At 34.4% G+C, this 16467-nt stretch overlaps 1 protein-coding gene across 1 annotated transcript; it reads left to right on the forward strand.

The window, feature by feature from the left end:
- The first annotated feature begins 2852 nt into the window (after positions 1-2852).
- On the forward strand, positions 2853-15762 carry LOC148869960 (uncharacterized). The gene is made up of 2 exons (XM_088968002.1): positions 2853-5893; positions 15234-15762. Exons 1-2 carry the CDS (start codon positions 2905-2907, stop codon positions 15572-15574), a joined length of 3330 nt encoding a protein of 1109 aa, XP_088824128.1. The 5' UTR covers positions 2853-2904; the 3' UTR covers positions 15575-15762.
- Positions 15763-16467: the final 705 nt, after the last annotated feature.

The following is a 16467-nucleotide window of genomic DNA, read 5'->3' on the forward strand; positions in this document are numbered from 1 at the left end:
TTGCCCTCTTCTTCCTCTCAATACAACTGATGATCTTGAAAATGAGCGGAGTAAAACATCAAACCCATCACAATAATGAAAAACAAACAGTACAGTTCATCAACAGCTCGATGGTTCAGCCATCAATGCACGCCTATCTTCATTTTTTTTCGATTTCATAATAAATATGCAATTTCGTTTGTTTTTGTTTTAATTTTTTGTAATATATGCACATTTTAAAGATTTTATAACGAAAATTTTGATATATTTTGTAAATTTTAAAGCACATTGTATATATTTTCTATCCTAATATAATACCTACATTACAAAAACAAAATAAATAGGATAAAATATAGAAAAAATACATGAAAACTCAGGGAATATGGGAAACAGAAAAGACAAGAAGAAATGTAAATTGTGAACTAGTATTTCAATGTGAGAATTTTAGTAATTTAATGAGGCATCTAGTACAGATGTTACTTTGATATCTTTTCTCTCAGTCCACTGAACTTCAAATGGGCATGTTCATAATATTACTTTTACAGTCAAGCCTGTTAATGAGCTGGGGCAAAATGCGAGAATCTGAAAAGTTCAAAGGGCTAAGTGCCACACTATTATTTACCAAGATCATTTTTTCGCCCCAAAATTGTTTTTGGCTAAAAACCATTGATTTGATCAGTGAACCACTAATTCAGGTGGTCAAACCATTGAATTGTGGATCCAGATAATGGTTTTTGGTTATTTTTTTATTTATTTTTATCAGAACAGACTATTCATTTAGATCAGATGATTAAACCATTCGATCCAAGAACTGATCTCTAAAACGTTTCTCTGTCCAGTGCGATTTTAAAAACCTTGATATAAAACCATATTTTCTTTATTTTAAAACGAAAAAAAAAAATAACACCAAGTTGGCCATCACTTGAATGCTTTTGACCAAATACTGGGCTAAATGGACTAGACATAGGGGTGACAGTGGGGTGAGTTGGGCGGATTGTGCTTCAACCAACCCATATAATCCAACCTACTAGCAATTCATTTAAATGAAAGGTAAATGGGTGAAATCCAAGACAAGCCGACCCTACTCTAACCCAATCCAACCTACCCTATATTTGTCAAGTTGAGCTAGTTAAAAATAACCAGAATTGGAAATTCATTGGAACAATTTGTGCTTTCCAATTTCGTTCATTCAATTTACCCAGAGGGTACCCATGACTAAACCTAACCCACTAAATTCAGTTCATCTCAATCAATCCAATGGGTGATTCAGCTCATTTCCAACTTTTAAGTGAGTGAGTAGGTTTAGGTTTATATAGGTGGTTTTTAAGTGGGTGGGTTGGATGCTAACATGGGTCACGTCAGAAATTACCACCCCTAGTTAAACATTACAAGCCTAGATAGAGAAAAATGGCTAATCTATCCACCTAGGAGACACCAGGAAGTGAAAGAAACTTACAGTCACCATCTAATTAACAATCATAAATAAAAGAGGTCACCTTAGAACTTATCAACACTTATTTCATACACAAACCAGATTCCAGATGAGGAACGATAAAATCTGGAACCAGCAGCTAGTGAAAAGAAGATTGCACTTAGCAGAATACATGAATTACCATATTCACAAATATAGAGACAAATTGAACCCAACACCACATTAGTTAGAAGAATAGCTTCTGCAATCAGCCATGATATATCTGAATCAACTAGGAGGTTTAGCCGAAGGCTCCAACAAAAATTTTGTAATAATTGTCTCTTTAGGTAAATATTTATTAAAGAAAAGAATAAAAAAAAAAGAGAATATACAATAGACAAAGCTCATCCAAGTGAAGCCTATCCCAGGTGAGCCCAGGATAAAAACCAACTGGGCCTAAACCACTTCAGGCCCAAAGATCAAGACTAATCACATGCATGCAACTCCAAACAAAGGACAACCCAAAACAAGAACCACCTTATAAACCGAAAAGAGAAAAACAAGAGTCCAAAAAGAGCCCAGGCCGACCCGAAAACCATCTCCACAGTCGTCATACAGAAACCTTTCTTCCCCTACCTCTGGTCACTCAATTTCAATCGCAAGGAGCAAGAATTTTCTGAATGTAATTGCCTCAATTTCGAGAGTGGTGCCATGTGGGGTGGCTGCACCTTACTCCCCAGGTAAGAATTGTCCTAGTGTGTGTAGACGTCTAAGTTCTTGGCCAAAGTTATTGGTTTAATTTACAGTATGTGACACTTTGTAAATTAAAATGGGCCTTAATTGACCCAGGGTCCAATTATACATAAATATGTCCCATGGTCCAAGGGTCCAAATGTATCAAGCCCAATTAGGTGATTTCAAATTGAATCAAGCTTAAATTAAAAAATAGATTTCAATTGAACTCGAACTCAAATTCAAGCATAATTGTAATTTCAACCAAGACATACAGGAATTCGACTAACTCGTCTCAATTGCACCCCTAATTTTAAGGTGTCAGCTTTAAATAATACAAATACAAGTACAAATACAATTATAAATATATAGTGCAAAACTTTATATTTTATATTAATTTGTATGTATTTATAGGATACGTGTACTTATACTCTTTCCAAACTGAGCCTTAAGGAATTAATGGAGGCTCCATTTAGTGTGGTAGTGGTAGTATTAATTTTGCTTTACCAGCCCGGAAATTAACAGGCTAGGTTAATTTGTATTGTGCGCCAACTGTGATGAGTTAAGAAGCATTTATGTGTATTTCAATTTGAAGTTCATTTTAGTTAAATTAAACCGGTGAGTGGTGACCGACACACCATAATAATTGAGGTTGTTGCCCAAGTCAGAGCTTATTAATTTATGTGTGCCATCCCACTTGGACTGCTAGCTTTCAGGATCAACTGTTGTTCTTTAAAACATATATAGAACTACTACGTACACTACTAGCTATTGCCAGAGTAATGGGAAAAGCAAGCATCCTCACTCCTGTTACTGTATTATTGTTGGTTCATTCATGTATAGCGTGGTTGGTTTCTTCTTCGTCATCAAACACCACTGACCAGTCGGCTTTGTTGGCCTTCAAAGCCAGGATAACTTTGGATCCTGATGACATTCTGGCCACTAATTGGACCATCGGGTCTTCCTTCTGCAATTGGATAGGTGTCAGATGCAGCAGTCGTAGGCAAAGAGTGACCAGCTTGGTTCTTTCTAACGTGGGTCTCAAAGGCACCATCGAGCCACAGCTGAGCAACCTTTCCTTCCTCCAGGTACTTGACCTCAGCAACAACAGTTTCCATGGCCAACTTCCATATGGACTCGGCCATTTGCATCGTTTGAAGTTTCTGCATCTTGAGTACAATCAGTTTACAGGAAATGTGCCAAGAGAGCTAGGTATGCTCTCTAAGCTCCTTTGGCTGTCTCTTCATAATAATAGTCTTAGCGGTGCTATCCCACCTTCCATTGGGAACATATCAATGTTAGCAGCTCTTGAGTTGAGTTCAGACAACCTAGCTGGGCCTATACCAAAGGAGCTTGGCAATCTAGTTAATTTACAGCTACTGTCGTTGGAACATAACCAACTAACAGGTGTCATTCCTTCTACCATATTTAACATTTCTGTCTTGCGTTACCTTTTGCTTCAAGATAACAGCATATCTGGTAGTCTACCTATGGACATTGGACGTCAACTTCCTGAGCTTCAATGGCTTTTTCTTTTTAAGAATCTATTTAGTGGCTACATCCCATCCAGTTTATGTCAATGTGGAAAGCTTTTGAAAATATCATTAGGACGCAACAACTTCATCGGAGGTCTACCCCGAGAAATTGGGAATTTGTCTAACCTTGTAGGACTATATGTTCACCACAATGCTTTGACAGGTACTATTCCACCATCTATCAGTAATCTTTCAAAGCTATTAGAACTTGACATGGGAAACAATAACTTTGCGGGTGCCATTCCTAAAGAAATAGGGCACCTGGAGAATTTGCAATTCATGGGTTTCCAGGACAATAATCTTAAGGGGTCAGTACCAAAGGAGATTTTCAATATATCCACTCTTGGAGTAATGGCTCTCACGGATAACAGTTTCTCTGGGAATCTTCCAGCAGGTATTGGTAATTGGCTCCCCAGGATTACAATCTTGTATTTAGGTAACAACCACTTTAGTGGAAAGTTCCCAGCTTCTATTTCAAATGCTTCGCAGCTGACTTCTCTAGAGCTAGCCAACAATTCTTTCTCTGGACCAATACCTACATCGATAGGAAATTTGCGAAACCTCCAAATTCTCAATCTGGCGGGTAATCTACTAGAGGATGAACCTAACACCCAGGAAATTGTATTTCTCACCTCCTTGACCAACTGCAGATTTTTGAAACAGATTGAAATAGATTTGAATCCACTGAATGGCTTCTTGCCAGATTCAATTGGAAATCTCTCCACTTCTCTTACCATTTTCACGGGAGCCTCATGTCAGATAAGAGGCAACATACCTAAAGGACTTGGTAACTTGAGTAATATAATCACATTGAATCTTGGTAGTAATGAACTCAGCGGAACCATTCCATCAACAATTGGAGGGTTAGGGAAGCTTCAAAGGTTATATCTAGATCATAACAAAATAGATGGATCCATTGGCAATGATCTTTGCTCTTTGAACCAGTTGGGGGAACTGTATCTTCATGGAAATAACTTGTCTGGACAGCTACCAAACTGCATTGGGAATCTTAGTAGGCTAGAAGTCCTTGACTTAAGCTCCAATATACTTACATCTCACATACCTTTAAGCCTATGGAGTCTTTCAGACCTTTTGACTTTGAACTTGTCTCATAATTCTCTATATGATAATCTTCCTCAAGAAGTAGGAGAGATGGATTTTTTAGAGTTACTTGATATGTCCTGGAACCATTTATCAGGTAACATTTCAAGTACCATCGGTGGCCTCCAAAGATTAAAATATCTCATTTTATCAAGAAATTCATTGCAAGGTTCTCTTCCACAGTCCTTCGGTAATTTGTTGAGCTTGATATCCATGGATCTCTCTTTCAATAATCTGTCAGGAAACATACCCAAGTCATTAGAGAAACTCCCATTTCTCAGCTTTTTGAATCTATCATATAATAAGTTTGAAGGGGAAATTCCAAGCAGAGGACCTTTTGTGAATTTCACAGCACAATCTTTCATGGGGAATGAAGCACTCTGTGGCTTGTCAAAACTAAAAGTTCCACCCTGTCCCCCTAAGGCTACAAAATCAAGAACAAAGTTTCTTCAGCTTAAATATATTCTTCCCACTTGTATATCCATTGTGATCCTTGCTGCTCTCATATCTCTACTAGTACTGAGGTATCGACTGAAAGGAAAGCATGCTCCCGTACAAGTTAATTCGTTAACTGAAGTGAATTATAGAATGATCACATATCAGGAGCTTCTTCGAGGGACTAATAACTTCCACAACGCAAATTTGCTTGGAGTAGGGAGTTTCAGTTCTGTATACAAAGCAACATTGTCTGATGGGATGGTTGTTGCTGTGAAAGTTTTTGATCCGCATCTTGAGGGGGCATTTAAGAGTTTTGATGCAGAATGTCAAGTGATGCGCAGTGTTCGACACAGAAATCTAGTCAAAATCATCAGTTCTTGCTCTAACCTTGATTTTAGATCTTTAATTATGCAGTTTATGCCAAATGGGAGCCTTGAAACATGGATACATTCTCAGAACTATTTTTTGAGTCTCCTCCAAAGAATAAACATTATGATAGATGTTGCCTCAGCGCTGGAATATCTTCACTACTGCTATTCAGAACCCATTGTGCACTGTGATCTGAAGCCAAGCAATGTCCTCCTTGATGAAGACATGGTCGCACATGTGAGTGACTTTGGCATTACAAAGATATTAGCTGAGAAGAAGAATGCCACACAAACCAAGACATTGGGCACCATAGGCTACATTGCACCTGGTAAGATTTCGACTTCCATTAATTATTCAGATTTCATCATTAATAGATTGTTATAAATTTCTGCGTATTTATAACTGTTATTTTTAACCTTTAGCTTATAACTACTTAAGTTTGAGCAGAGTTTTGAGATAATTTGAATCCAACGTTTAGCAGTTTTTTTTTTTTCTTGGTAAAGAGCATTTAGCAGTTTAAGGCTACCAGATCAATTCAATGCAACTATCCTACTAAGCCACTTGACCTATGAGATAAAAAAAGGAAATTAGAAATTTTCATATGTGGAAGATAACAAAAGTTATAAATTGAATAAAGACTTCAGTTACACAAAATACCATTTTCACAATTTTTTAAGTATGCAAAGTGATTAGTCGAGAAAGAAAAAAAATGGATATTTAATAAAACTAGTAAGCATAAGCAGGTGATAATTTTTTATGATGATGATAGTAAATAATATATTACTAAAATTTTATACAATTGTTTATATTTTTATATCCATAAAAGTTATTCTTATTTGTTACATTTATTTTTGTTTAATATGATAAAAATGTGATATTAGAGATGTACCCAAATGTTTTCCACATTTTTTTTGTATTTTTATACTTTTGTGTGTTTTCATTTTTTTTTTAATTTTTATTAATATTTAATTATTCCATCAAGGGTTAACACATTAGACCCAAAAGGTTGAATTGTTGACTTTCTAATAAACAGGAAAACTTGATATTTGAATTGCTTTTAGATTTGTATTTTATTTCCATCATTAATAAAAACAATTATTCTTTGTCATATTTATTTTTTCCTAATATGATTAATTAATTAATATAAAATATTAGAGTTATGCCAAAATATTTTCTACATTTTTTTGTGTTTATATCTTTTTAATTTTTATTACTTAATTATGACTTTATGGGTTGATACATTTGTCATGAAAGGTTGAATTGTTGACCTACCACCAAATAGGAAAACAATTTCACATTTGGATTAGCTTTAAATTTTGTATTTTATTTCCATCATCAATAAAAAGTTAAAAATAGTTACTGATTTTCATGTTAAATTTTTAATATGATTAATATAAAATATTAAAGATATGTGTCCAAATGCTTTGTACGAAGTTTCTATATTTTTCCTATTTTTTGTATTTTTATATTTCCTAATTTTATTATTTAATTAAGAGATCAAGGGCTGACACATATGATAAAAAAGGTTGAACTATATCTACCACTAGGAAAACAAATTTATTTTTGGCTTAGATTTAAATTTTATATTTTATTTCCAACATCAATGAAAACAACAATTATTTATGGCACTTATTTTTCTTTATTATGATTAATATATAATTTCAGATAAAGTACCTAAATGTTTTTATAAAATTTTCGTATTATTACATAATGCTTTTGTGGTTTTTTAATTTTCTTAACTTTTATTTAATTATGACATCAAGGGTTGATACGTTTGACTCAAAAGGTTGAATTGTTGACTCACCATCATGAAGATAATTTTTTATTTTGGATTGGTTTTAAATTTATACTTTATTCCAATATCAAGAAGCATAATTATATTGTCCTACTTATTTTTTAATATGATTAATATAAAATGTTATAGATGTGCCCAATTTTCTATAATTTTTTATATTTATTTCTATTTTAAAAGTTTTTATTTAATTATGATATCATGGATTGAACCATTTGACTCGAATGGTAGAATCATTTACTCGCCACAAAGATGGAAGAGTGGCTCTATTTTTAGATCAACTTTAAAAGCATGTATTTTATATCATTAAGCATTGGATATAGATCTAATTGATAAAATTTACTAGTGAAAAGAATAGCATAAATATAGATTCAATGTGGGAATGGAAGTTAATACCCTAAATATAAGACTTAATGAGAGAGAGTTAAATGAGAAAAAATGCAATAGTTCAATTTACATTTTTTAAGTACAATTAGAGAGGGAGCACATTCAAAAATTTGGGTATTTTAGTCAAACAAAGTTCCACTCTCTCATTCATACTTTTAGTATAGTAAAGATAGTATTGAAAAATATTACCAAACTAATGGTCCAATTAAACTAGTCTACTGGTAAGTGTTACTAATGAATTGGATCTAGATTCAACATAATTTTTAATATTTCCATTATTATCTGGTGACACTTATTCAACTAATAATTAACTACCTCCATTTTCTTGGTTGTACATAGTACACAACCAAAGACTTGGACGGGGATGGGGCAAAAGGTGATTTAGACTTATGGATCATTGTTGGCAGCATACCTCATTTTTAATTTGGTTGTTAGTTTTAGACCTTCTAGATGCAAATTCTCTTCATGGGTGTGATATGGTAATAGATAACTAAAATCAAATTCAGCTGCATTGCCCTTGCTTCTACTCTCTTGTAATGTGGAGTGATGAATGCGACCTTCTGTGTGCCCAACAGTACAAATGTTGGATTTTTTAAACAAGAGAATGAGAAAAGAAATTTCGGAAGTAAGTTTTTCATTCATTTGTCTCAAAAGATATACAAGGCTACTTATATAAAGTTGGGATGAGACAAGAATAAAGAGGCATGCATGTGGCCCAAATCTAACATATCCCAACATAAACATAAAGACAATTTAAGAAATTACATAACAAGACAAAGTAAATATATGGAGCAAGTGGGTAGTTAAAAGAGTAAGACATGTTTGAAGTATTTCTAACTATTAGTTTCAAAGAAGGCTAGAAAAAATGCATTAATTGAATATGGTAATTACATCATATTTATAGGCTAAAATAGATCAAGCATATTCAAACACTTAGACTCTATCTAGGACTCTATATAATCTATCTTAATCCATCTCTCTATGATAATATAACAAATTCTATCTGAGAACTCATATTGTAACTCTATTCAACGTCACCCTTATCATAACAGTTCATACACCAAACCTTATCTTAATTCCCTAACATACCCCCTCCAACACATGGGGATAAAAAATATCCATGTGTTTGATCACAAATACCCACAATATGACGATAACTATGTAGATAATGATGATCTTGATGGTGTCCTATTGTGAATATGATAACAAGCGTGTTGAAATGATAATGATGTCATGGCAAATGATGGCCAGTTGTATGATGGCATGATGAGAACCTGTGATGATGTGTCAAAATCAGGAAGTCTGTTGTGATAAACTAACGATGACACGGCCGTGCTGATAGTATGATGACGAGTACATATTGCTTCCTTAAGAGAGAGCCTCCGTGGGTTGATGGTGAAAATTGTCAATAGCCCAACCATGTGCCATATTCAGCCAATACCAAACTAGGCCAACAAGGGCCAACAACCACCATGGCTTAATAAAGAGCCTCAATAGCCAAAACTGAAGATGGGCCACTGTAGTCCAAAAACAAAAAATACCTTAGTTGGCTTTTTTTTATCTTCAAAGAATTCTGCCCATACTCACAAGTTACAACACTTTATCTGTGTACGGGGACTTGTGTACGGGGATCATCGCCCCATGAATGAAAACATAGGGCAACTTTTAAGTACGGAAGATATTCATTGTGAGGTATGCAACTCCAATGTGCTGTGAGGTAGGTGTGAAGAGGAAATCCGAGCTTTCTCTCCACGTTGGGAGACTTGACTCACAGCCCTGTATCCTAAACCATAGGTGACCCACTAATAGTTATATGAAGCAACATCTTTCTGCATTGATATTTGTTCCTTTTTTTTGGTACCACATTGTCTGCTACAACCACTCGTGATCGCTTCTGCATGGAGGTATCAACGATCAAACTCCTTGAACTGAAGCTGGAAAGATTGGGGCATCAGCAACGTCGTCCCTCATAGAAAATTTATCTGTCGAAATAATGTAAGAAGCCATCAATCTTCAAAGGAACCAAAGGGAGATACTATTGGTTGCTATCACTGATGGCTTAAAACAGGGGATGAGGCTGATCAGGTACTCATGGTGGAGATGTAAGATTTGCAACCATGGGAGAGATGGACTAGAGAAGAGAAGATGTAAGATCAAGTACTCAGGTCTCTTGAAGTGACCTAGTCATAGATGAAGTGAAAACTGATTTGGACATGCTAAGTTCAACCCTAAAAAATAGGATTGGCAGAGATATATGACCTATGAGGTGACTCCAACAAGAGAACGAAACTCAACTTCCATGCTTGTCCTAGCAATTGTAGCTTACTTGTGCCTTTCTAGAAATGGTGTTAGATCCCAATAAAACATATCCACTTATAGATTTACGATCATCTAGCATTTTGCCCAATCTACATCATTAGAGAGAAGAAGAAGAAGAAGAAGAAGAAAAGAAGAAGAAGAATGAAGGCCCATATCAATGGTACCCTTGAGGGATTTGAGAGTTTGAGTTACAAAGAGAAGAAGAAGAAGAAGAAGAATGAAGGCCCATATCAACGGTACCTTGAGGGATTTGTGGGTCTGAGTGACAAAATCCCAACGAACATCAGTAAGAATTTGAAGGAACTATAATAGGCTTTGTTCACTATAAATGCTATATTAGGTCTAGTAATGGCAGCATATTGAATCATGAAGCACTTCCACAATGCTTCTATATTCATAATGATCATGAAGAGGGATAACAACAACCTTAGAAAGCTTGGAATGGAGTAGGGAGGGCATATAGATGGGTTTGGATCCGTCCATGTCGCAAAGACATAGCAGATCATAGATACACTTATGTTGAGAGAGAGAGAGAGAGAAAACCTTTATCAATCCATTGAATCTCAAACCCTAGAAAATTATGAATATGTCATCAACATAAACTAAGAAAACTACAACATCATTCAACTTGTGTATAAATAAAGATGAATTACCAACGAAAGGGTGGAAACCAAGAGCAAGAAGCTTGAAACATGAGAGAAAACATCATCATATTGAAGTTGTGATGCTAAGAAGCTTAGAACTTGAGAGAATCCAAAAAATGTAAAGAAGATAGATGATAGAGACCAACCTTATTGAAGTTGTGAAGAAGGATGTTCCTTGAGGATTGATCATTAACAAGAAAGAAGGGTGAAATACAGAATAACAATTATTGTGTTGAGCAAACTAACTAACTAAAAGAAGGTTCTTAACATTGTGAAGAACATGGAAAATAGAAGTGAAGTCAATCAATGTAAGAAAAATATGAATTACCATTATGAATAATGTGTAAACCTATTCCATTTCCAATGCATATTTGATCTATTCCACTATATTCAGATATGATCAGCAAGTTGTTGACGTCAGGAGTCATATGATTTGTTGCACTAATATTAGGACACCAAGTTGAACTAAAAGAACAAAAGGAACTCTCACCACCAAAAGAGTTGGAGACACCCCCTGCTTGATATGCATTATATTGATATTGATTTGGTTCTGTAGTATGGAAGACATCAAATCTCTTATTGCAAATTAACACATCATAATTTGGTTAATTGCAAGGTACATTCTAATAGAAAAATATGAGTAAATACCTTTAACACGACTACTACAACCCCTTTCATGTCCATATTTTGATTAAAATACAAACTATTGTTTTAATACTACTAAAGAGTTGTATTCTGCTGCACATTACTCCAAGATTGAGTTTGGGTGTTGGTAAGGTTAATAGTAGGTTGAAGAGAGTCCATTACAAGAAGGTGACGTTGATAAAGCTAGACCTTATGGTTTTTGGGTTTTTGAGAAAATCATGTATATCTTTGTTGGGCTCACAACAATCACCTATGGGAGAAAAGAACACATTATTTGAAATGAGATAACAACCAAGAGAACCCAATAGTATAAAAAATAAAGAAGTCTAAGCAAAGACAAATAAAAACAAGAACCACCAAGAGCGTAAAGGATTTATGTGTTTCGGCCTTACCACCTACATCAATAAGAAATATAAAATCCGTTTTTCATTATGAAAGAAAATGTGAAACAATATAGGTACCTTGTGACTTGCAACCTAAACCAACCATTAAACCTTGTATACTCATTCTCCCTTTCCTCTCTCAACCCAAATAACAAAATAGGTAAAAAGAATACACTCTTGAAAGAAGTCTCAACCTCTCTTTTTTCCTCTCCAACAAGAAAAATAATAAACTTCTCCAAACCCTAAATAAAAAAAGAGACCTTTATATGTACCACCTATCTTAACATAAAGGAGAGACCACATCAACCATTCGATTATAACCTAATCCAATGATTTAAAAATAAAACACAACCCCAAGAATCTCTGCCTTTACTTATTTTGAACCACCATAGACGTCTTATATTTGTGCCTTCACCTATCTGTGATTAACATAAACATCCATTGCCAATGGAAAACACTACCAACTACAAATAACCTTAATCATTCGACCATAACATCGCCTAATTAATTCTACGTTAGGAGTCATATGACTTGTATCTTGGAAACATGTATCATTTGTCTCCATCCTAGCTATGAAAGAAACTCTTTATGTGGCCACACTTGTATATTTTGATTTTAGCAAACAATTAAGGTTTTGGGAAGTATCATGCTCTCAAGAAGATGATATACATCTATACACTTTTCTCCCTTTTATCAAAACCATATTGTCACATGTGGTTTTTATGAATCCACCTACAAGAAAGACCTTGTAACCTTTGGAGCCCAACTAGTAAGTGATATTAGATTCCTATGCACCTTTGGGACATATGACATACAATCCAGAATATGAATAACTCCACCATACATTTTGATTTTTATTGTCTCAACACTTGTGGTGTTACAAATACATCCATCACCCAAGGAGACAACCCATGTCTTCCACTCTTTGAATGTATCAAAATATTTTCTTTTAGGGAAAATATGCATAAAACATTTAGAATCTAAACATTTAGAATCAAAATATTCAGTGCATCTATAACATTGTAACTTTTCTTTTTCTCTAACCTTGGATATAAACTTGTCACTCTTAAAAACCTTGTCAGCAGACCTTCATCTTTGATTTATTCCCTACATAACCATTGTAAAATCCTATACACTCTCATATTCTTCCACCCAACCTCACTGGATAGAAAAGAATGGTGGATTCTTCCAACTTCATTGTATCTTTCCCATATAAAAACATCGTCACCATGTTCTCGTACGAATCAGAAGGCGAGTTAAGAAGAAGAAGGGCCTTGTCTTCTTCCTTTTCTTTAACATCCACTTTTCTTGGTTGATTTAAAATTATCATGAACACATTTAAGTGCCCAAGAGTTTCCTACCTTCTTTTATCTTCAACCTATACAACTACACTTTATATATAACTTTGTGGTTAAAATTTTCCCTAAATAAAGTTTTCAAGCTTATCCCATAACTTTAATATAGAATCTTTTTCATAAAATTATCAGGTATACGTAGGAATAATCAAATTGTACTAACACATCTTAACTAGATTCCCTTCCAATCAACATCCTTCATGTCTTTTGGCTTTGCATTGTCTCCCTTAATGCTCTAACCAAGCCTTATTGAATCAGGATGTCCTTCACCTTTCTTTTTCATAGGGTAAAATTGCCTCTAGCATTAAACCTCCTAACTCGGAATTGAGAATCTGTACCTTTTGTTTCCATTATCTCTTAAACAATTTCGCAAAAACAATATAAACACCAACCTAAAATCTTTGATACAACTTTGTTAAACTTACAACAACCACCCATTTTCCTATTCATTTCTCAACCCAAAGAACAAAATAAGAGAAAAGAATACTCTTACACCAAGAGCACCATCTTTCTCTGAACCTCTCTTTTTTCCTCTCCAACAAGAAAAAAGAATAAACTTCCCCAACCCCTACATACAAAAGGAACCCTTTTATATGTAACACCCACCTTAACCTAAAAGAGGGACCACACCTACATCTTGTGGATGTAGATGTAACGAAATGATCAAAATATGCTCCAAGTCCACCTAGTATATGAAGAAGAAGATCTCTTGTACAGATCGGATCAGACATGGCTGCTAATTGAATGGCCAAACCTTTTGCTTTTTGAACATATTCTATAATTCTAGAGTTCCCCTTCTTTAAGTTCATCAACTAAAACCTCAACTAGGAGATTTTGGCCAATGATGGTGAAGCATAGGCACTCTCCAATGCTTTCCAAACTACTGGCGAAAATTTGAGTCCTGACGTTGTTAATAATACTTTCAAAAAGAAAAGATATGATCCATGTAAGTCTTAGTTAATCAAATTTCCTTGAAGTCATAAAAATCATATATGGGTTTACAATCTCCTAGATTGAATCCTTGGCATTAGGGATGGTTTTAGAGGGAATGGGATCATTCCATTAAAAATCCCTTTAGTTTCATGGGTTTTGAATAGGGAAAGGAACTGAGTCATAGGTAATATCTTCAATAAGATATGGGAAACGCTAGGCATTGTCATGGAGACCAACGAAGAAGAGGTGGAGGAAGTGGTGATGAGGGGAGACAGAACAAAAGCAATGTTAAATGAAGAAGATGCCATTATTGGCTCTGATACCATGTGACAATTCTAAAATTAAAGGGATAATTGAGAGAAAGGAAAGGTCTGACGACCTACTTCATTGATTTAGTATTTATAATACAACTTGTAGTAGTTTACATGGAATAAAATAAAGAAAGGAATAGTTCTAGTAGAACTAGAAACAAAGAGTTCATCCTATATATCATATATCATAGGAGTTGAACCTATTTGTTCTAGAGTCCTGGAAGTGATTGTATGTTTGTTTGAGCAATATCTTTATTAGGTTGCAAGGGAGTGCTTTCCATATAGAGTTCACTATGTTGTGATTATGGCTGCAGCCCTATTTTTGACTTTCCAGTGTAACACTAACATTCTAGCATTGGAAATAAATTCAGAACTTCATGTGAACTGTTATTTTATTTTCAATGTGAATGCATCCATGTTTCATTGGGGTTGCAAAGGAAGTGCTGCAATATGTGCTCTCCCTTGGACACCTGGAAGGACTTTTTGATCCTTCCATGAAGGAGCAAAAGTGAACTTTGTAATAATGTGAAATATAAACATGGGCAATAATGTAAGAATTATGATTCACCTCTTGTAGCTTGTCCATTGCTTTAAAACATAACTACTCTTTATATGTAGTTTTCCCAAATGGCTCGATCAATGAGGAGATGAGGTCATAATTCAATAAGGGACTAATTAGGGTTTACCTTTTTAATAACTATACCCGATTTCCCTCAAATTAATAGAAAACAAAAGAGAACCAAAAAGTTCAGGGAAAGTTCTTAAAAGGAGTTTACTTAACAACTTTCTGTTTCTTATTGTTTTCTTTGAAAGCATACGTAGTATAAATAATTTGGCACCATGGATGTAGCATATAAATCTTTTATCTTTATCATTCTAACGCATGACTGTGCAAATAGAATATGGATCAGAAGGAAGAGTTTCCAGGAGCTGTGATGTTTATAGCTATGGAATCATGCTTATGGAAATTTTTACCAGAAAGAAGCCTACAGATGAGATGTTTGTTGGAGAGTTGAATCTAAGAACGTGGGTGAATGCATCACTTCCTAATGCAGTTATGAAGATAGTGGATGGAATCCTTTTGAGTGAAGATGAGTCAGATTTAAACCTGAAACAACAAGTTCTCTTTTCCATCATGGAATTAGCTCTTGACTGTACGATGGAGTCAGCAGATGAAAGGCTCAACATAAATGAAGTGAATGTTAGACTCCGTAAGATCAAGAAGCAACTCGAAAGTTGAAGTTCTTAAACACTAAGTTACTAATCATACAATAATTAAGAATCTCCATGTCTTTTGGTTGGAATATCACTGGATTCTACTTGGAAATGTAGTTTTGGTTTTTGTTGTTCTCTTTTGGTTTCTGTCTGGCCTGTTTTACATGTCAATTAGATATAGAACATATAGTGCATAATTTGTTGTTATATACCAAAAGGAAGTATTCTGTCAACCAAATCATTTAGAACGTTTTAATAAAGCTTCCTTTAAAAGCACAAAATAGATACCAAAAAGCCTTAGTTTCTTAGTTAAACTTCAACTCATGCATGATAGATTATTATTCAAAAATCCAACTTTTTAATTAATTCCTAAAAACACTATTCAAAAAATGGGAAGCTACTTTAATTTTACCAAAATACAAAAAATAAAAGTATTGGAGATAGAAGCATTTTTCTCATAGCCTAGGTAATAAAGTATAGCCAGACTAGACCAGATGGTTGTCTAGGTTGAACTATGATTACATTATGAGCACATGGAAATGATCACAGCAGGTTTGATGCTTGAAATGGAGGTGATGGGTCCTCTGGATATGTAAGCTTAAAAACATTTCGATTATTAACAATTTTTAAGGTAGTTTGGCTTATCCTGACCTGCATCCCAAGCATAATAATATTTGTCTTAGATTGGGATAGGGATAGCCTTACCCTTGTTGATTATAAATCTATGATTAACTATGATTTTTTACAAATTAAAATTTTATTTAATTTTAATATATTATGAAAATATAAAGGTTTTTATTTGTATATTAATATAAAATTTGATATCTGAATATATACATGTATATAACGTTCAGGTCAAGCTTAAGGGTTGCTTAGTTTGTGTCCTACCTGCTAGGGTTGCCAATTGACTCTCAAATT

Source organism: Nelumbo lutea, chromosome 2, assembly GCF_056320005.1.
Source record: "Nelumbo lutea isolate HS-2025 chromosome 2, American lotus-T2T, whole genome shotgun sequence".
Classification (NCBI taxonomy): Eukaryota; Viridiplantae; Streptophyta; class Magnoliopsida; order Proteales; family Nelumbonaceae; genus Nelumbo; species Nelumbo lutea.

Coding starts and splice junctions, on each gene's coding strand:
- LOC148869960 (XM_088968002.1), top strand. CDS start 2,905: ATGGGAAAAGCAAGCATCCTCACTCCTGTTACTGTATTATTGTTGGTT. Junction 5,894..15,233: donor CATAGGCTACATTGCACCTG/GTAAGATTTCGA, acceptor CTGTGCAAATAG/AATATGGATCAGAAGGAAGA.